Here is a 21,728-nt window from a genome sequence, read left to right as displayed (position 1 = left end):
CCCCCTCTTTCCTCTGCTTTTTTTTGTCCTTACCATGGTAGGTGTAGCTACCATCCGTCACCTTCCAGAGTACACGGTACTGTTCACTGGACTCCCTGTGCTGCACTCCCACCCTCAGGACCCATGTGCCATAATCCCCTTCCCCTATTCTGCCCCCCCCCTGCCCCCCGCCCCTCCCTCCCGCCAGCCACCAGTTTATTCTCTGTATGAATCTGTTTCTGTTTTGTTGTTGTTATTCTTTTGTGTTTTAGATTCCACATATAAGTGAGGTCATAGGGTATCTGTTTTTCTCTGACTTGTTTCACTTAGCATAAAACCCTCCAGGCCCATCCTTGTTGCACATGGCAAGGTCTCAGCCGCTCTGACGGCCGAGTAGTACTCCCCCGTGTGTACATACACCTCATCTTTATCCACTCGTCCGACCGTGGGCACCTGGCTGCTTCCAGTCTTGGCTGTGGTAACTTTCCTCATGTTGAGATTGGTGTGTTTGCTTCCCATCCATGGTTTTATATTTGCTAATGCAACATACCTTTCATAATAATCAGAATTCTGTTTCTGAGATTTAGCCATGCCTGTGAATGTGACTTCAGTCTGTTCGCAGCACCTGTTATGAAATTCTGTGCAACAGGTACGTGCCATAGTGTCCTCCCCCATCCTGTTGTTGCCGGAGATCCGGCTCCTTCCGACTCGCCCCTGTTCTCTAACCAGTGCTGTGCCGGATTTCCTTGTGCACGTGTGGACGTGGGGCCGTGGGGGGTGATTTCAGACTCGTCTGCTCTGTGCCAGCAGCGAGCTGTGTGTGGCACACACAGTGAGGTGGGTTCTGTCTTTCTCTGGAGGCTGTCTGTCCTTCCATCCTCTCTGCAGGGGATGCCATGCTGTCTTCCTTGCTATAACTAAGTACCTGATTGTGGTGTTTCATGTCAGCCTGGAGCTGAGCCATCTGCAAAGGAAGGAGGCTCGCAGGCTTGAGGACTGTGTGCTGGTGCTGTCCTGCTACTTTTCGCTTTATGATTTCCAGGTAGCTGCTCTAGCTCCAGGCGTCACATCCATATTCTTACAGCAACATGAAGGGGGAGACTGTGCTGGAGCCGGCAGGCAGCAGACCCCTGGGAGCATCTCAGGCCCCTGGGGCTGGGACCTGCCTTGGGAGCGTGCCGGCAGGGATTGTCAGTTTATAAACTGGGCAGATAGCTGCAAGACTCCCCTCAGCCGTCAGACGTGTGGCGTCACCCCCACATCAGCACGTCAGTGCTCTCACTGTGGGGCGCGTGACGTTGAATGGGCTTGCGTTTCTGGAGTCTGAGCTCAGGGTCTGTCTTGCGAGTCACTGTGGGTTCTGTTTCACCCACAGTCCCTTGTGCCCATCGGGAGACCTGTGGGCAAGTTTTCAGCTTAGTAGCCTTATTGGGTAGCTTTTTAAGTGTGAAGGAGGAACACACATGGCAGGTGTCCCCGGATCTCAGCCAGAAGATTGGCTTACTCTTAGGTCAGCCACTTGGCCAAGAAACGTGTGCTGAGGCCAGGATGGATTTGGCTCAGGTGTGATGTATCTATGGGGTCCCGGCTGCTCCTGAGCAGGACGCGGGCGCCGTGGCCGGGCAGACAGCAGAGAGTGCCCAGGGCTCCCTGTGGCATTACCCCTGCAGCCTCCTGGCCCCTGTCTCCCGAGGCTGCGGTGTGGCATCATGTGCCTGCCCCGTCTTACTAGCCTGCTTTCCACTGGCGTGAGTTTGAGGCCAGGTATTAGGAACTGAATGGTTACTGGTTGTTGCAACCCTGGTGTTTTTAATGTCTTCACATTTTTGATAATGTAGTTCCTTGGAAAGAAGTACTGTGTTTGCAGACTATTTGCTTCAGGTCCAGCAGCCAAAGTTGGGGCGTGGAGACGGCCTTCACGCTGGATCCCTTCCATGCTCGCCTCGCACGTGCTTAACACGGCCCTTTGCGAGCGGTCTGACCCTCCAGTGGGTGGTCGTGCGCAGCCCGGGCGGCCTCACCTCCTCCGTCTGGGGAGATGCCCCATGGAGGTTGTTGGAGAAAGGCCCTTGCCCAGGCCTGCTGCTTGCTTGGGCTACAGCTGCCTTCCCCACTTAAACGCCTGCATCAGCTGGGGGTGGCGACTCTTGGAAACTGGCAAGGCTTCCGAGGGTGGGACGCCACAGCTCACACAGGCCGCAGGCGCGAGTGCCCCTCAGCGAAGCTGTGTGTCCCCCGGGCAGGGCTCCTGCCAGCCCCGTCAGCGCTTGTCCTGGCCCTTCTCCCTGCCCGTCCTCTCCCTCTGAGCTGAGGTGGGCACGCGGCCCACTATGCCACATGAATACCTGTGCCTTAAACGGGGACTGTCCCTTCCCCCGTCCCACCTCACCCCCATGCCCTGTGATTTCAGCTGTGTGCCTTCTCTGTTGGCTTGCCTGATCTTTCTGACGTGCCTCTCCTGGTCTGTGGTGTCTGCAGAGCTTCTCCACGGCTCTCCCCATGAAACGGCTGCTTTCTGCTCCGTGAACCACCTACTGTTTGATCCATGCAGTTTTTCAGCAGGAATACACAGTAATTTGTGGGATCTTTGCGTTGTCACTGAGCTTCCCTTCAAACCTCTCCTGCGACTCAGCTCCATCTGTCCCTCAAGTCTGTGTGGGTGACCCCCCACACCGCCATTGCCCCAGGACCTGCTGAGTCACGCCTCTGGATGCCCATCTCTGTGCCTCCCCTGCATATATGGCCCCAGGCCCCCATGCAGCATTCACCCTCCTGTGGAAGGTACGGGCTGACGGCCTGTTCATCCTTCCTCTCAGCGCCCAGCAGGTTCGAGACACGGAGCCCTCCCGCCGCTTGGCCCCATCCCCCACCTGCTCCTGCCCCACTGGGCCATCCCCAGAGGTCTCCCCTGACCCTCCCTGGGCCAGGATCACATTGTAAGATTGCTAGCGGGTTCCTTTCCTTTATAAAATTATTGTTAGGGATTCTTGAGGTCGTTTGTTTATTAAACCAATACTAACTGCTTATGTTACCCTTTAGAAAATATTAACAACATTTGTGTTAATGGAAATATAGATAATTTATAACCGGTTGGAAGTCTTCTTAAGTATATGTAATTATTTTAGAATTAGGAGAAAAATTTACTTTCTCATAGACAAGAATGAATTATTTGGGGATTTATATGATATTTTTTCATGAAGTTTTCTTAAAGGAAAATTTAGAGTTTCCTAAAGGAAAATTAAGGTAGCTGACTTATTCCTTTGATGTTATAAAATATAATTATTCAGTAATATGAAAACTTTCTTCATGTTCAGCTTTTAATGGTAGAATGCTTAATTGTGGGAGAGAAACAGAAAGATCAATTGTCTTTATTTTTCTTTCAGATATAAACAGAAGAGTAGGTGCAAAGGTGTCTTCAGGCTTCCTACGACTGGTATGACAGAGATTACCAGTTTATCAGCTGTAAACGGCTTCTGTTCCTGTATCCTTGCCTCTGCTCTGGGTTTTCACATCCTGAGCATCAGCCTCCCAGCAAGAGCGTCTGCCGCGGGCCCAGGCTGCAGGCGCCGTGCTGAGCACCGGGACTCAGGGAGCTCACATCTTCTGCATGATTGTATGTGTAGTGATTTCTCCTCAGTGGTGAAAAGAGCTTCAAAGGAAAACTAGACTTGGATGCAACAGAGCACAGGACATACATACAGCAGAGCATCTAACCCCCTACTTCCGGTCTGTAGTTTACTGTATAATATGTAGTCATTTAGTACTTTTTAAAAATGAACTGCTACACTTACGGTGGGTGGTATCCTTCCATGAATGGAAGTTTGCCCCAGCTCTGTGGAGGGTGGCAGAAGTTACAGCAGTAATGCTGAAGATGAAATTGAGTCTAAAGTTTATTTTTTGACTTTTTTTGGCTAGCATCATCCCTTTTAATTAAAAGCATCGATTTTGATTTATTTAGAAGAAAAGCTCTGATTTTTAGGAATTCATCTTATAAAATTTTAAGTTATTCAGAGGTCTAAGTTATGTTCTTTTGAAGAGTTTTATAGTTGAAATTTCAGAAGGACTGATATAAGGTATTAGAGGTTCTAGTGTATTTTAATTAGAAATGTGATATTTTTATGCTAGACCCTTTTGCTACACACACAACACAACACCTGTAGCAGAAATGTGTCCTGAGTATTCTGGCCTTGAATGGTGGTTTCTGCATATTTCAGTGTTAGCACTGGGTTTATTATCAAATCTGGTGATCTTTTTATCATATTATTTTTATTACCATTCTATTGATGACAGTGTTCTGGGCTGAACATGGGAGGTTGGATAGTTCTGGTGGTCACACAAACCCTAAGTTCATCAACTGCCGCTCTTGTCCCAAGTGTCGAAGTTAGCGATGCTCAGCCAGTGGTATGCCATGCTGGGAGTTGTGTGCTCTCGTGCAGCCGGCTCTGGGTGGCACTGTCCACGTTTATGGTTGCATTGCCTAATTTTACCTTCAGACCTGTCTTCTGAGCTCAGTACCCGTAGATTCAGCTGCCATTCCATCTCTTGATTTGGGCATTTCCTGGACACCTTGAACTTCATTTCATTGGAGTTAGACCTCTGGGCCTCCCACCTTGGGATGTGTAGCACCTGGGTCCGCCCTTGTCCATGGCCCAGCAGCTCCTGCCAGATGCCCAGGACCAGAGGGGGAAGCGGGGCTGTGAGCACAGCTTCTGTGGAGCTTCAGCTGTTGAAGCCACAGTCATCCTGTGTGTCTTCTGGTGTGTCCCAAAAGTACTAACAGAATACATGGGGCTGCTCATTCCCGGTGACGGATCGTTGAGAGGAGTTCCCTAACTGAGTCACGCAGATCTTGTGCTCACGGCCGGCCGGAACAGGACTCTGGAAGTTTTCGACCTCAATGCAGGTTGCAGCGCAGCCACAATCATAGAAGCCCATTCACGGCCTGTTCACCAAATCTGCCAGAATAAAGTGAGTGAGCTGTTGACAGCACATATCATTTGTAAAATTGTATGTCTAAGCATTTGACTCGTACAAATGTCTGATGCAAGTTTGTACCAGTGCTACCAAATTCCATGTTAATTTTTAGTCATCAGTTTTCCAAGCCTTGATGTTTAACCTTAGAAGATAGTTTAATATCATATGGAATGTTAATTTTCGTACTTTGGTCTTTGATTGTTTTATGGGCCTGTTTTTCAACTTTACTAGTAATGCATTCACACTTAAAACTTGATGAAGGGTTTGGGTGTTTCAGATACTAAAGGATTGAGTGAGTCATGTAGATCCTCCTGGAATGTGAAGCAGCCTTCAGAAATCAATAGTTTTTCTTTTTAAGATGTACCTACTCTGTTTTTTTTTTTAATTTTTTTAAAGATTTTATTTATTTATTTGAGAGAGAGAGAATGAGAGATAGAGAGCACGAGAGGGAAGAGGGTGAAGCAGACTCACCGCTGAGCAGGGAGCCCGATGCGGGACTCGATCCCAGGACTCCAGGATCCTGACCTGAGCCGAAGGCAGTCGCTTAACCCACTGAGCCACCCAGGCTCCCAGTACCTACTCTGTTTTGACAGAGTAGTACTTTAAAAACTACCCACAGCTGAGGGTTACAGACTGGAGATTAGAGGAGGTGCTGTTTTGACGAATTCATTGTCTCATAGTTTAGTTTAAAAGACAATTTGCAAGCCAAAAGGCATCTAAGACATTTGTGACCAAAGCTTCTGTTTTTAAGACTGCAACTACAATTCTGATTTTTGATATATTTGGAGTGACTTTATAATGTCTTCTGAAATCTGCATTATGATTTCAAGGGGATCATTGTTCTTTGTTTTCTGGGCTTTTTTTAGAGGAAGGGAGGGGCAGAGGGAGAATCCTAGGCAGGCTCCACCCCCACCATCATCACCATCACCACCATCACCAACATTATCATCACCACCATGATCACCATGATCACTACCATCATCCCCACCATCATCATCATCACCACCATGATCACCATGATCACTACCATCATCCCTACCATCATCATCATCACCACCATGATCACCATGATCACTACCATCATCCCCACCATCATCATCATCACCACCATGATCACCATGATCATCACCATCATCCCTACCATCATCATCATCACCTACATGATCACTACCATCATCCCCACCATCATCATCATCACCACCATGATCACCACCATCAGCACCATCACCATCATCATTTTTTGTGTATGGAAAGTGGTTTGTCAACATTTCCATTATAAATCCCTATTTTCTTTTTCTTTTACTTGTTCTGTTCTTTATTTCTTTCTCGGATTTATCACAGAGCCATGAAAACTTCATCTAGATGAAACTTGGTATGAAAATCTGAAAATCTCAGTCTGATATTTGTTTTTTCCATTTGGTTCCATATTTGTTTTAAATTGTTTCAGCTGGTTAAATTGGAAATACAAAATACAGTTTTGGAGTTTTAAATGCTTTTACTTATAAAAAATAAAACCCTAGTTTTAAAATAACGGTAAAGATAATTCTTTTGAACTAAACAATTTTCTCATATTTTCAAAAGAAGTTATTTCACTTTGAAAAATGATGTGATGCTGTTTTGTCTGACATCTTGGGATTTTGTTGTTGCCAGCCCTCTGTTCCCATTTCATGGTAGAAGACTTTTAAACCTTTCGCATTCATTAACTTTTCTCTGTTGCAGGGATTAAATAAGATAATGCAGGTAAACCTCTTAACATATTCTCAGTTCATTAAATGACAACTATTCTTCCTATTTCTTTAAATATAAATTTATGAAGGTTGGTGGGCATTGCCTTAAAAAGTCTCTCTTCTCTGATGCACCTAATTTCACACAATCCCTTTGTTCCTGTGAGTCTTAAGGATAAATGCTCAAGAATTTGCTACTTGCAGTAGAAGATCAGAAGCTGAAGTAAGAAATTGCTTTCAAAGAAATTGTAACACCGAAGGTGGTAGGTGTGGACGTGGGTCATATTTACCCAAAGCTGACTGTGGCGAGTGCTGTCACATGAGTGGCCACAGTAATGAGGACACTCACTGTGTCCTGGGGAGACCGGAGAGGGCTGCACTTGACGGGGACTCTACCTTGTCACATTTTGCCAGACAGAATTTGATTTTAGGAGGGTTGTGAAGATGCATAAAACAGACAGGTTGCCTTAGCCCGTGCAGTTAGTTTGGGCTAAGAGCCAGGTGGTTCCGGTGCTCCGTGTGCCCTCACAGCCTGACTCCCGTATGTAGACCCACGGCATGAACACCGCGAGTGTGCCCAGCACTGCCTGGTCAGCATCCCCTGTGCCGTCTGTCCGTCCACCCTTCTGCCCTTGCCACCACCCCAGTCCTCTGTCTCCACAAGGCTCTTCCTCAACCCGGTCATACTGCCACTGCTAAATACAAGTGACCATCTCAGTGTCTTCCTTGAAATCCCTCGAGGTTCCCAGTAACTCTTGGGATAGAGTCAGACTTGGCCTGCAGGCCCTTGGGGCTCTCCTGTCTCATCCCTCTGTGGACTTAGGTCCCAGGCTGGGCTTGTGAGGGAACCTGGGTTGCTGGGCCCAGGCCCTTTTCTTGTGCCATAGATGGCTTCTGTGGGATTCATCGAGCTCTGGCGATGTTTAGCTCCTGGGGGGCACTCACCAGGACAGGAGGAGGCATCCCCCAATGTTTGCCGTCACACTCTTACAGGTGCACACGCCATAGCTCACATGTGCTGTGTGCTCCCACATGCCAGACACGATATGCTGAGCGTGCATGAACTCCGTCCTCAGAGAGCCCTAATGCATGGGTGTGGAAGCTGAGACGTGCAGCACCAGTTCCCTGAGATGCGTCAGCAGCGATTGCGCGTCTGGCCACAGAGCTCCCGGTCCAAACCCCAGTGGGGTGCTGTGGTCTGGGGGCCTCTGTGCTGCATCTCTGTGCCCAGGCTGGGGGCTTCCTGATAACGAGCCTAATGAGCAGGACTGTGATCCTGTCACTGCACGTCTGCAACACTTCACCACGGCAAGGTCTTGGGCGATGGCGAGACCGAGCATCCTGGTGCCTGCCCCTTTGTCCTCACCACTCTTGTGGCCTGGACCAGATGAGGACATGCGTGCACACACATGTATGTGTAGGTGTGTGAGCATGTGTTTATCCATGTGTGCATGCATATGATCCACCTAGTAATGAATTCATCTACATGTATCTGTCAGCGAGCCTGCACCTGGTGTGGTTGTGAGCCCTGGGGTACATGTGTGCAGGAGTGAATCGGTACCCTTCTACGGAAAGAAGTGGGTTCACACAGCATCACATACCCTGTGCCAAGGCCTCTCTGGGGGGCCCTCTCTGAGGAGGTGAGCTGGGCCGCAGGTCCATGAGGCATGGGGGGGAAGCCAGGTGTGCCTTGGGGAGCCGCGTTCAGGCCCATGTGGTGAAACCCCAGGTGGGGCTTGTAGTCTCAGCACCATCCGGGCTTTATTCCAGGTACAGGGCAGCCGTCATGAAGGCTGAGCAGGAAGGTGAGTGACCTCACTGATGCTTGCGTGGGTGTGCGTGAGGGAGGTGCACAGACGTGGAAATAACGAGAGTGCGCCATGTGGTTCCGGCTGGAAGGCCACCCTTGGGGAGGACACTGGTGCTCTGCAAACGTGTGGTGCTTTATGAGCCCCCCACCCCCGGGGGAGCGACAGGCTGGCAAGGGAAGAAGGGGTGTGCTCCTGAGCAGCAGCACCAGCTTGCATGGACCCCGGCCCCACGGGGGCGGTGTGTCCATAGCTGCTGCCCTAGTGCACAGCTGCTCCTTCAGCGGCAGGTGGCTTCACGGGATGGGCCGTAGCCGGCGCTCCGTCTGCTCAGTATCTGCCGTGGTCCCGTCACCTGCCCGGACCCTGGCTCTGGCTGATGCAGGAGCGGCTTGGGGCCACAGCATTCCCAGTGGGCGTGGGCAGGGGCTTATGACGTAGCCTGTTTTCAGGGTGTGGTGTCAGCTGGAGGAAGTGTCCCCTTCCTGAAGGATGTGTGGGTCTCTGGGACAGTGTCTCTGCGTTTCAGGAGCCCCTAACAGATTCCTGGGCAGCTTCTCTCCAGACACACAGTGTCGACAGCACTGTCAGTAGCCGGTGCAAAGCCACTGTGGTGACGGGACAGCCTTCCCTCCTCAGGTGACACGGTGGCCACTCCATAGGTCCCTCTCACAAAACCTCTTGTTGTTATGGGTTTTCTTGCATTTGCTTTAGGAAACTGCTTAAAATTTCTTCTCCATTAAGTAGCAGTGTATGTAATGACCAAATAGTAGCCCGATCTACTTCAAATTGATGTGGCCTTCCAGTGATGACTGATATTTTGGGGATCATTGTGGTGTGCTCTTGGATGAGAGGTGTTGTATTAGGAAAAATAGTCCTGAGGCTTTTTACTGGGAAAATAACTGGTTTAACTTCCTGAAAATACACTTCTGATTGGTATATGGTGGGAGGGAAGGGAAGGAGTGTAAGGTTCCAGATGCTTACACTGTGTTCTAATAGCTTGTTTTTCTAAACTTCTCTTAAATTTTTGTTCAGTTACACAACATACATCAAAGTGTTCTGACCAACCGCAGCCATATGGGAGCTGCTACCCAGGAACGCTCATGTAACACAAATCCTAACCGGCCCAAATGCCCTATTTCCAGTAAAACATAAAATAGATCATTCCGAAGTTCTCTTGAGCTCAGGACAAGCATGTCCGTCACATACCAGTAATGCTCTTTTGCAAGCATCCCGGTGTGCAGACTGAAAACCACCTGTCCTGGGGATTGCCCCGTGATTGTTGTTGGAGAAGCAGACTGTTTAATTTTATCACAGTCACAAGAGTACATCAAAAATTGAGCGCCATATTTTCCTATTTTTAAATTGTGTTATATCATTAAGTGGTTTTATTTTTACAATGAAAATACATAATTCTTTTATGATTTACTGGTCTCTTTAAAAATCATAGTTATTTTTTCTTTATACATAATAAAAACTTGACTATTACTTTTTTCTATGCCTGAATAAGATATATGCATTTTTATGATGTAAATACACAATGCTGTATAGCTAATTTGAATTGAAAAATTAAATCTGTAATGGTTTAAATAGTTTTCTAATGAAAACATTTTATCACACAGAAAACTTTAGGTTTTCAGCAATAATGGTCAGTAAAATCCATATGATTGCCTTAAGATATATTACTTTATTGTCTTTAGATCTTGTATTTTTTTTTTAAAGAAATGAAATGCTTGTGGGGACAGACACAATTATGCTCTGTATCTTTCTGTCTGATTCTTCTTTGATTACCACAACTGAATTTGGTGTAGCTCTTTCCCAAGTACGCATCAAAATACATTTTGGGCTGCATGATGGCAGCAAACTGTTCGTATCTCTGTGGTACCTGATTTTTCTTGACACTTGTAGGTATGACTTTAACCCCTCTTTGCGCCTTTGCAATGTGTGCATTGAAGCCTATGAATTTCCCTCTGAGTACTGCTTTAGTTGCCCTGTACCACTTGTAGCAGGTGCTATTTTTATTATTCAGTAGTAAACATTTTCTAATTCCCATTAGGACTTTTTTTAACCTAGACTTTATTTAGATGTGTGCTTTTAGGTTTCTACATATATGAGCTTGTTTTTGGTAAACTTTCTGTTACTGATTTCTAATTTTATGGCATTGTCTTTGGAGCACGTGATCTATATGGCACTGATTCTCTTCTACCTGCTGGGATTTTTGTATCTATTGAGAAACTTGGCTCTCTGGTTGATTTTTATGGATATCATATATGTGTGCATGAAAAGAATATGTTCTCACCCACCACTGGGTACGTGTTTGCATAGATGTCTACTGACCCAACCTTATTAATTGTATTCAAATTACTCAGGTTTCCTAATTTTTTGTACCCTCGATTGTTTTTTTTAATTAGAGAAATGTATTAATATTTCTCCCTATGATTGTAATCTTGTCAATTTCTTCTTATAATTCTATTAATTTTTGCTCCATATAGTTACAGGCTGTGTTATTGGGCATATTTAAGTCAGACTTCTTATGTTTTCATTGCAGTGTTCCTTTTATAATATCTATAAACTATTTTTAATGAGGTCTTATTTGCCTTATCTATTTTTTCTAGTACTTTTGCAATCAATCTTGCCTTTTATTTAGCATATGCTGTTTTTCTCCCACCCTTCACATTCAGCCTTTAAAAGTGATTTTTAAAAAAAGATATTATTTATTTATTTGAGAGGAGAGAGAAAGAGAGCACGAATGAAGGGAGGAGCAGAGGCAGAGGGAGAAGCAGACACCCCGCTGAGCAGGGAGCCCAATGTGGGGCTCGATCCCAGGACCCTGAGACCATGACCTGAGCTGAAGGCAGACGCTTAACGGACTGAGTCACCCAGATGCCCCTAAAAATGATGTTTTAAGTGTTTTTCTTGAAATCCAACTAAGAATCTCTTCTTTTTTTTAACTTGTTGAATTTTGTCTGTTTATAATTGGTATGCTTACACATTTGATCTTATTTTGTGCATTCTCTTCTACATTAAAAAAAAACTTCTGTATTTTCTATTTATCGTGAATTTTCTTTGCTTCTTCATTTCTTCTTCCTTAGCCTCAATTGGATTGATTGAAAAAAGGTTTTAATTCTCTTTTTATCCCTGTGAATGCTTTTGGTTTTTTACTGGTTAACTTCAAGAAACTAGCAATGTTGTAAGGTAGTATAACCTGCTTTCTGTTAAACTAGATCTGGGTCTCATTCTAAGACTCAGTGCCTTGCAAAGTGCTCAATGTTTAGTGGATGAGCTCGGGATGTTTGTTGGATGTCTGTTGAATTGTTTGGATGGTATGAGTTATCAAGGTGTCTTGACCTTGTGCTCGTTTGTGGACTGCTAAGCTATGTTGAATTAGTAGCTGGGTGGCTATGAGTGGATTCCTTTGTGTTGTGTTTCTCACCTGAAATGGGTATAAAATAGTTTACATCTCATAAGTTTGTTAAGAGGATGAAATGTTCAGTGTTTAGAATGCTGTCGGCACAGAGTTAAGGCTCTCTCTGTTAGTTTGCTGTTGAATTTATATAAACCTTCATTTCCTATTTGTAACTGAAGAACAACCTTGAGGTATGTGCACACTGTAAGGATAAATGCTTTCAGATATACTTCATTACATTTTTCTTAATAATTTGGATATTCTTGGCATAGAAGGAAGATGGACATTGTTATGAACCATAATTATATAATGTTTGGGTCCAAAAATGGTTCTGTAGGTGGAGTGCAGTTCAGCTCCTTCCAGGGGATATTTTAAGTTGCTGAGGCCTTCCTTCTGATTGCAGCGCGAGGGGAGGTGATGATCAGGTCAGAGGCAGGTCCTCAAAGGAACCCCAGCCAGGGACATGTGCACAGACTCCTGCATGGAGGCCTTAGGGTTTGATAACTGGCAGATTAATAACTGACCTCAAACTTCAAATTCCCCATCCGGGGCATCGTTCAGATAATTTATTGAAGACGGATTATGATTTATACTTTAAAAATAAATTCTGGTATATTCATATTGTAGTCTTTTGATCTTTTATTGTACTTTTATAACTCTTGGTGGCGTTTCATATATAGAAAACATACACTTCCTAAGGTCAAAATGTACCATTAGTAATTATTCATAAGGAGGTTTTTGGAGGCCAATTCTGAAATTGTTATAAATAAGAAAAAAAACTTTGTGTCAATTTCTTACTTTAGATTCATTATTGTTAGATAGCATCAGTATAATATTTATTAATTCAGCCTTTAAAGAACACATCTTGTTTCCTCCCCTTACAATTCTAGGGATCATCATTCATGACCCAACAGCACCAGCTTTATAACCTTTTCGCCACCACAGCCACTGGGGATGGCATAAAGCTGTGGGACTTGAGACCCTGAGGTAAGGCCCGCCCTGGCCTGCAGGCTGCAGGTGGAGACATGCTTCTGTTAACAGCTCCCGAGGCATGAGGCCTTAGTAAAACTACTTAGAAAACTAAGTAAACTTAGTTTGATCTCGTTTTTCCAAATACGACAAGGTTGTGGTGAACCTACTCACGCTGGCTCATCTAAGAAAAGTATGATTTATACACAGAACAGGTCGCACCAATTTGGAATGCTAACGTCAAAGGTGCTGGTGTTTGCTCTGCGTGTGCCTTGTGACCCCTGAGGGTCAGAGATGCACAGGGAGGTAATGAGATGCTCATAAACCACAGTGATGCAAATGCATATATATGTATGTTCCTATTCTCTAAAAAGATAATTCTGTTATGGGGAATAATCACTAAATATATAACGTATATAAAAAAGTATCAATATTTGTGCATATGCACACTTATAGATGGCAAGGGCAGAATGAACAGTGTCTCTGCTCTCCTCTGTAATCGCTAAGCAAATATAAAAGCCCCTCTGATGTGTGAGGGCGTGTTCCCTGAGCCATCTCCGGCGGAGGCCTCTGTTTGGCGTCGTGGACCCCCTGGAGCCCAGCCATGTGCTAGTTAGCGCTTGCGAAGTCTCTCCTTGGGCCGCTCTGGCCACCCCCAAATAGGAGATTTTCTCAGGAAAACCAGCATCAATAAACAGGTTGTATGTAACACTTTGTAGCAAGTTGGTTGCGCTGCTTGACAGCCTCGTTAGAGTGTTGCACCTCCCAGAAGTTTTTGGATCACTGATCCAAATAATTTATCATTTGAAAACGTTTGTTCTATATTTTTAAAGATCTTCAGAATGACCTGCTTGCCTTTAATAACTCACATGTGAGCGTGCTGTGTCAGTGCTGGTTTGTTCATTGTTGTGAAGACAGGCTACAAGTCAGTGTCTTTGCCCTCATTTGTGTTAAAAATAAAAAATCATTTTTTTCTCCTGATGTTTCTTTTTTTCCTATAGATGCGAGCGCTGTTTTGAAGGACATCCAAACCGTGGATATCCATGTGGGATTGCGTTCAGCCCTTGTGGACGCTACGTGGCTTCGGGCGCGGAGGACAGACATGTAAGTGCCTCCGTGGTGTGTCGGGTGGTCTTCAGTCGTGAGACCCTAGACTCATTCTTGTGGAAACTGGTTAATTTTGTCGCACATGAAGATAAAATCTGTTTTAATGAGAATAATGTGTGCTCTGTGAAAGACACTCATGCATTAATTTTGGTGAGGCCTGATTATTTTAAACCCCAGTCACACATTAATTTATTTCTTTATTCATTTATCAATCATTGCACAAATTGCCTCCCGTGTAGGAATTGCTGCATTTTCTGTGAATCACCAGGTAACAACACTACTGAGTAAAATACCAGATCAAAGTATTTAACTGGGAGTGTTCCTTTTTGGTATCTTAGGGAACAATGTACTTATTTTATTATTATTATTTTTAACCTTCCAAAGAAGTGCCTATATTTATTCACACGGCTTAGGAAGGGAAAAGGCTCTAGAAAAAGGGAATTTCAGAATAGGCCCTGGTGCAGGGAGGACTTGGCAGGGTCCAGGCTGCCGTCTCCTGTGCTTCCTGGCGGTCACTGCCTGGTCGTGAGGACGTCCTGCGTCTCTCGGGTGGCCAGTTTGGGCCCCAGTGAGTGGCCCTGATGACTTCTCAGCCCCCGCCCAGCCCCCGCTCAGCCCCATCCTGCTGCGCCAGCTCTTCATCGTACACACTTCATGATGGCCCGGGACTTCTCGAGGGCGACTCGTGGGCAGTCTGTGGTCTCACGGTTCGGAGCCGCAGTGTGGGGGGTGTCACTGATCAGCTTCTACTTAAGGATCTGGTTGCTGGTGGCGCTGGAGGTGAGAGCCGGATGCTTCCGCCAGTGGCGCTTCAGCTTGTCGTCTGCTACGGTGTCGCGGCCGTGGCCCTGGAAGCGCTGCGGTCGCTGTTCCTCTCCACGCCGCGGCCTCCCCTGACTGCGCCACGGCCCAGTGCACCCCGTCCAGCAGCGTGCCGCGGCCGCTCTCGGCCCCTCCCTGGGGACGTGCTTCTGAACGGTGACACGAACGAACGAGCAAACACCGCGTCCAGCTCACTGGGCTGCGTTTCCCTGAGCAAAAGTGGCGGAATCCAGGTCGAGCCATGCTCACTGAGCCGCTGAGCGGGCGGCGCAGAGACATCAGAACAAGCGCAGGTTGAACTTGCTCCCACTTCTTAGTCATGGGATGTTGATGTCCGGAGGGGTCACGTGGGCTGCTTTAGCGATGGGCTCAGAGACGGACCGTTTTGCTGTCCTGGGACCACGTTTTGATCTGCGAGCGCTTGTTGATCAGAAAGATGCCTGTCCCCTGGGCTTTGCCACAAGGTTTCGTGATCCGGGAGGGACTGTTCCTGAACTTGTCCACAGACAGGCTGTGGTCAGCAGGGCAGCACGAGGTGTTTTCTGTTTTCATCGTTTTCTGCGGGAGGACCCCCGTCTTTCTCCAGCTGCCTCCTGTGGCTTTTCACATTCTTCACCATTAGATCCTTCTGGGTCGGTTTGGTTCAGAAAATGGTTGACTGTGTGATTGAGAGCCGATAGCCAGTTTGGACACTACAGATGTTTTAGTTGGTTTGCACACTCATCCAGTAAAAATTCCAGCCCTCACGTTCTGTCACTTGGATCCGTCCACTCTTCAAAGTTATTTATCAGCACTGACGTCTCAACATCAGTGACCCATTTCACTTTTCCTGCCACAATCCACAGGTACTTATGGCGCCAACAGGAACGTCCACTTTCCCTTCAGCTCCAGTGAATCCTGCCTCAGGTTCTTAGCTGATGTCAGACTGTTTTTCTGCTGCTTCCTCCTGTGGGAGCACAGTGTGGAAGCGCCAAGGAGCACGGAGCGTGGCGGCCACTAGCCCCACTGCAGGCTGGCAGGACACCACCCGCCACCCTGTGGACTGGCCCAGTGTACTTATTTCATTTCATTGTTTTAAATTGATTTTTAAATTTTTATTTATTTATTTATTTTTAGAGCGAGAGAGGTGGGGGAGGAGCACAGGGAGGGAGTGAGAATCTCAAGCAGGCTCCACACCCAGCGTGCAGCCCAACTTGGGGCACCATCTCACGACCCTGAGATCATGACCTAAGCCGAAATCCAGAGTCAGACGCTGAACTGACGAAGCCCCCCAGGCACCCCTCAATGTTTTTATTTTAATGAAATTGCCTTCCCTTCCTCTCCCCAACATACATTACATGTTAGACACACATTTCTTATGATGGATTTGGAATAGAGACTGATACATATCCATTTGTCCTCAACATATTTAAAAAGGTTTTGTGTTAGTTTCCTAGGGCTATTGCAACCAACCACCATAAATTTCACAGCTTAAAACAACAGAAATCTATTCTCTCACAGTTCTGGAGGCTGCAGGTCTAAAATCAAGGGGTTGGAGGGTTGGTTCCTTCTGGACACCCTGAAGAGAACTGTCTGCCCTGGCCCCTTCCACTCCTGGTGCCGGCTGCCAGTCCTTGGCTTTGACGTGGGGCTCATCGGCCCGCTGTCTGCTCACATCTTCACACAGCTATCTTCCCTGGTGTCACCATTCCCCCTCTTCTTTCTCTTACAAGGACACTGGTTGCTGGACACCCTAAGTCCAAGCTGATCTTAGGGTCTTAGCACAATCATATCAGCAGAGGTCCTACTTCCAGTAAGATTACACTCACAGGTCCTGGGGTGAGGACTTGAACATACCACTTTGGGGGGCACAATTCAACTCACTACTAGTCTATATGGGTTATCTAAATAAAAATGACATAGAGAAATTTCTAAAAACTCAAGGAAACTATAGACTTTATTTGGAAAAAAATAACTTTTACTATTTGGCTGAGAGATTTATCGTATAAACTTTTTTCTTTTTCAGTTTTTAACTGATGAGAATGGAATTTAAAAGGATGGAAAACTATTTTATGAAACTTTTTAAAAAAAGATTTAATTAATTTATTTGACAGAGAGAGACACAGCGAGAGAGGGAACACAAGCAGGGGGAGCGGGAGAGGGAGAAGCAGGCTCCCCGCCGAGCAGAGAGCCTGATGTGGGGCTCGATCCCAGGACCCCAGGATCATGACCTGAGCCGAAGGCAGACGCCCAACCATCCGAGCCACCCAGGCGCTCCTGTCGAAGATTATTTGACCATAGAGATGAGGGTCCATTTCTGGGCTCTCTATTCTGTTCCATTGGTCTATGTGTCTGTTTTTGTGCCAGTACCATGCTGTCTTGATGATCACAGCTTTGTAATATAGCTTGAAATCGGGCAACATGATGCCCCCAGCTTTGTTTTTCTTTTTCAGCATTTCCTTGGCGATTCGGGGTCTTTTCTGATTCCATACAAATTTTAGGATTCTTTGTTCCAGCACTTTGAAAAATGTCATTGGAGTTTTGATCGGGATGGCATTGAAGGTATAGATTGCTCTGGGTAGCATAGACATTTTAACTATGTTTATTCTTCCGATCCATGAGCATGGAATATTTTTCCATCTTTTTGTATCTTCTTCAATTTCTTTCATGAGTGTTCTGTAGTTCCTAGAGTATAGATCTTTTACCTCTTTGGTTAGGTTTATTCTGAAGTATCTTACGGTTTTTGGTGCTATTGTAAATGGAATTGTTTCTCTAATTTCTCCTTCTACAGTTCCATTGTTAGTGTATAAGAAAGCAACTGATTTCTGTGCATTAAATTTTATCCTGCTACATCACTGAATTGCTGTATGAGTTCTAGCAATTTGAGGGTGGAGTCTTTTAGGTTTTCCACATAAAGTATCATGTTGTCTGCGAAAAGAGAGTTTGACTTTTTCTTTGCCAATTTGAATACCTTTTATTTTTCTTCTCTGGTTGCTATTGCTAGGACTGCTAGTACTCTGTTGAACAATAGTGGCAAGAGGGGGCATCCTTGACGTGTTCCTGATCTTAAGGGAAAGGCTCTCAGCTTTTCCCCATTGAGGATGATATTCGCTGTGGGTTTTTCATAGGTGGATTTTATGAACTTGAGGAATGTTGCCTCTATCCCTATACTCTGAAGAGTTTTAATCAGGAAAGGATGCTGTATTTTGTCAAATGCTTTTTCTGCATCAATTGAGAGGACCATATGGTTCTTCTCTCTCCTCTTATTAATGTGTTCTATCACATTGATTGATTTGCGAATGTTGAACCACCCTTGCATCCTGGGGATAAATCTCACTTGGTCGTGGTGGTTGATCCTTTTAATGTATTGTTGGATCCTCTTAGCTAGGATTTTGTTGAGAATTTTGGAATCCATATTCATCAGGAATATCAGTCTGAAATTCTCCTTTTTGTTGGGGTCTTTGCCTGGTTTGGGGATTAAGGTAATGCTGGCCTCATAGAATGAGTTTGGAAGTTTTCCTTCTGTTTCTGTCTTTTGAAACAGCTTCAGTAGCATAGGTATTACTTCTTCATTGAATGTTTGGTAGAATTCCCCAGGGAATCCATCAGGCCCTGGACTCTTGTTTTTTGGGAGGTTTTTGATCACTGCTTCAATCTCGTTCCTGGTTATTGGCCTATTCAGGTTGTCAGTTTCTTCCTGTTTCAGTCTTGGCAGCTTATAGGTTTCCAGGAAGGCTTCCATTTCATCCAGATTGCTCAGTTTATTGGCATATAGTTGTTGATAATAATTGTTTCTATTTCCTTGGTGTTAGTCGTGAAATCTCCCCTTTCATTCATAATTTTATTAATTTGGGTCCTTTCTCTTTTCTTTTTTTTTTCATAGATGTTTCTTTATTGTTAAGCTGCAACATACATGGTTTAATACAACAAAAAAACATTTAATCAAGTGAAAAATAATAAACTGAACAATAAACAAATAAACACTCAAAACAAAATATTTTCCACTGGAAACATGTTAAGATGAATATGGGATTTCATTACCATCTTACTGCAATTTTCTTATGTGTTACTAGCCTACATACCCCATGTTTTCTGTAATCATGCAGGTGTGAATGGGAGTCTGAATGATTAAATACATGAAAAGTCCGTTTACTGCAGAGAATCATTTCACAAGGCAGCCAAACTGGGTTTAGAGAACAAAATTATTCAAGAAATTCTCCACGAATTTAGGTTCATTTTAGAATCCATGAACCTTAAGCTGTTCCTCCTTGACAATGCCAGCCTCCAAGAGAAATTGGCAAATGTTTTTTCTTTGGTCACCTTGAAGCTGAATAACCTCTCCGTATTCAGGATGTTCAATCACAGTACCATTACAGGCGAATTTCTTTTTGAAAGCTTTCACAAGTTTCTTTTTGTCATAATCATCTGCAACGCCCTGGACAATAGTCAGTGTCTTTCTGCTGTTCCGTTGCTGGATTCTTATATGAATGTAATCCTCAGTCCCTGCCGGGAGTAAGTCGTCACCCTTAGTTGCATCAGCAAAGGGGTCGAAAGATTGGAGGTTCTGGATAGTGGACATGAGATACTAGTGTGAGGCCGGTGAGGGGATAAAATTCCTGCGGGGCCCGCCCAGATCACCGTGTCTGGAGGCTGCAGCGGCGAGAAAATGTAAGTAAATAAGGAGACACTTCGCCCCGGGGGCTGGGATTCAGCTGGAGTGGCTCCTTTCTCTTTTCTTTTGGATAAGTCTGGCCAGTGGTTTATTGATCTAATTAATTCTTTCAAAGAACCAGCTTCTAGTTTTGTTGATCTGACCTATTATGTTTCTGCTTTCTAATTCATTGATCTGTGCTCTAATCTTAATTATTTCTCTTCTAATGCATGGCTTAGGCATCGTTTGTTGCTTTTTCGCTAGTTCTTTAAGGTGTAGAGTTAGTTGGTGAATTCGGGATTTTTCTGTTTTTTTGAGTGAGGCTTGGATGGCTATGTATTTCCCCCTTAGGACTGCCTTTGCAGTATCCCATAGGTTTTAGACTGATGTGTTTTCATTCTCATTGGTTTCCATGAATTGTTTAAGTTCTTCTTTGATTTCCTGGTTGACCCAAACATTCTTGAGCAGAGTGGTCTTTAGCTTCCAAGTATTTGAATTTCTTCCAAATTTTTTCTTGTGATTGAGTTCCAGTTTTAAAGCATTATGGTCTGAGAATATGCAGGGAATAATCTCAATCTTTTGGTATCGGTTGAGACCTGATTTGTGACCCAGTATGTGGTCTACTCTGGAGAAAGTTCCATGTACGCTCGAGAAGAACGAGTATTCTGTTGTTTTAGGGTGGAATGTTCTGTATATATCTATGAGGTCCATCTGGTCCAGTGTGTCATTCAAAGCTCTTGTTTATTTGTTGATTTTCTGCTTAGATGATCTGTCCATTGCTGAGAGTGGAGTGTTGAGGTCTCCTACAATTAATGTATTGTTATCAATATGACTATTTTGGTTAACAGTAGGCTTATGTAGATGGCTGCTCCCATGTTGTGGGCATAGATATTTACAATTGTTAGATCTTCTTGTTGGATAGACCCTTTAAGAATGATACAGTGTCCTTCTGTGTCTCTAATTACAGACTTTAGTTTAAAATCTAATTTGTCTGATATAGGAATTGGTACCCCAGCTTTCTTTTGAGGTCTGCTGTCATGGAAGATGGATCTCCATCCCTTCACTTTCAGTCTGGATGTATCTTTTGGTTCAAGATGAGTCTCTTGCAGGCAGCATATGGATGGGTCCTGTCTTTTTATCCAGTCTGCAACCCTGTGCCGTCTTATGGGAGCATTTAGGCCATTCACGTTGAGAGTGATTATTGAAAGATATGAATTAATTGTGATCCTGTTGCCTGTGTGACATTGTTTTTATAGATTGTCTCTGTAAATTTCTGTTGTATATCACTCTTGGGGTCTTTCTCCTTTTATAGAATCCCCCTTAATATTTCTTGCAGGGCCGGCTTAGTGGTCACATATTCTTTCAGTTTCTGCCGGTCTCAGAAGCTCTGCATCTCTCCATCCATTCTAAATGACAGCCTTGCCGGATAAAGTCTTCTTGCCTGCATGTTCTTCTCGTTTAGTACCCTGAATATGTCTTGCCAGGCCTTTCTGGCTTGCCAGGTCTCTGTGGACAGGTCTGGCGTTATCCTGATGTTCCTCCCTCTGTACGTAAGGAATATCTTCCCCCAACTGCCCTTAAGATGGTTTCCTTGGTTCTAAGATTTGCAAGTTTTACTATTACATGCCGGGGGGTTGGCCTATTTTCCTTAATCTTGGGAGGGGGTCCTCTCTGTCTCTAGGACATGAATGTTTGTTTCATTCCCCAGATTAGGGAATTTCTCAGCTACGATTTGCTCAAATATATCTTCTAGTCCTCTCTCTCTCTACACTCCCTCTGGGATTCTAATAATTCTGAAATTGGAACACTTCATGGTGTCACTTATTTCTCTGATTCTATTTTCGTGGATTCTGAGTTGTTTTTCCCTGGCCTCCTCTTTTCCCTTTTTATCTATTAAATTGTCTTCCAGGTCACTTATTCGTTCTTCTGCCTCACTTACCCTAGCTGTTAGATTATCTAGATTGGACTGGATCTCATTGATAGCATTTTTAAGTTCTGCCAATTCAGCTTTCATTTCTGCCCTTAGAGAATCTATGTTGCCTTTGATTGATTTCTCCATTCTAGCCATTGTCTTCACAATTGCTAGCCGAATTCCATCTCCAACATCTTGGTTATATCTGCATCCATTTGTAAATCTGCAGCATTAGTCATAATCTCTTGAGTCTTTTCTAATTTGGGGGTTCCTCCTCCTAGTCGTTCTGTTGATGGGTGGTTGAGGGAATTATTGACCAGAACCCAAGCAAGATGCACCTGTTTCTAGGGATCTTAGGGTTGCTGGCCTCTTGTTTTCCCAGCCTGTGTTCTGGCGG

General features: G+C 44.9%; 1 protein-coding gene and 1 pseudogene across 1 annotated transcript in view; one reads left to right on the top strand and one right to left on the bottom strand.

Annotated features, from left to right (window-relative positions):
• WDR27 (WD repeat domain 27) overlaps window positions 1–21,728 on the top strand; it is a 126,491-nt gene that overhangs the window by 40,562 nt on the left and 64,201 nt on the right. Inside the window, exons 22-25 of the mRNA XM_073894263.1 lie at window positions 3,363–3,460; window positions 4,826–4,947; window positions 12,782–12,871; window positions 13,854–13,964. Of these exons, the coding sequence (XP_073750364.1) occupies window positions 3,363–3,460; window positions 4,826–4,947; window positions 12,782–12,871; window positions 13,854–13,964 (421 nt within the window). The remainder of the gene's footprint in view (window positions 1–3,362; window positions 3,461–4,825; window positions 4,948–12,781; window positions 12,872–13,853; window positions 13,965–21,728) is intronic.
• LOC112819614 (eukaryotic translation initiation factor 1b pseudogene) lies at window positions 18,686–19,446 on the bottom strand (annotated as a pseudogene).

This window comes from Callorhinus ursinus, unplaced genomic scaffold (assembly GCF_003265705.2).
Source record: "Callorhinus ursinus isolate GAN/ISIS: 27379988/994484 unplaced genomic scaffold, GSC_fseal_2.0 scaffold6, whole genome shotgun sequence".
In the NCBI taxonomy this organism is placed as follows: domain Eukaryota; kingdom Metazoa; phylum Chordata; class Mammalia; order Carnivora; family Otariidae; genus Callorhinus; species Callorhinus ursinus.
This window is presented reverse-complemented; position numbering and strand designations above follow the sequence as displayed.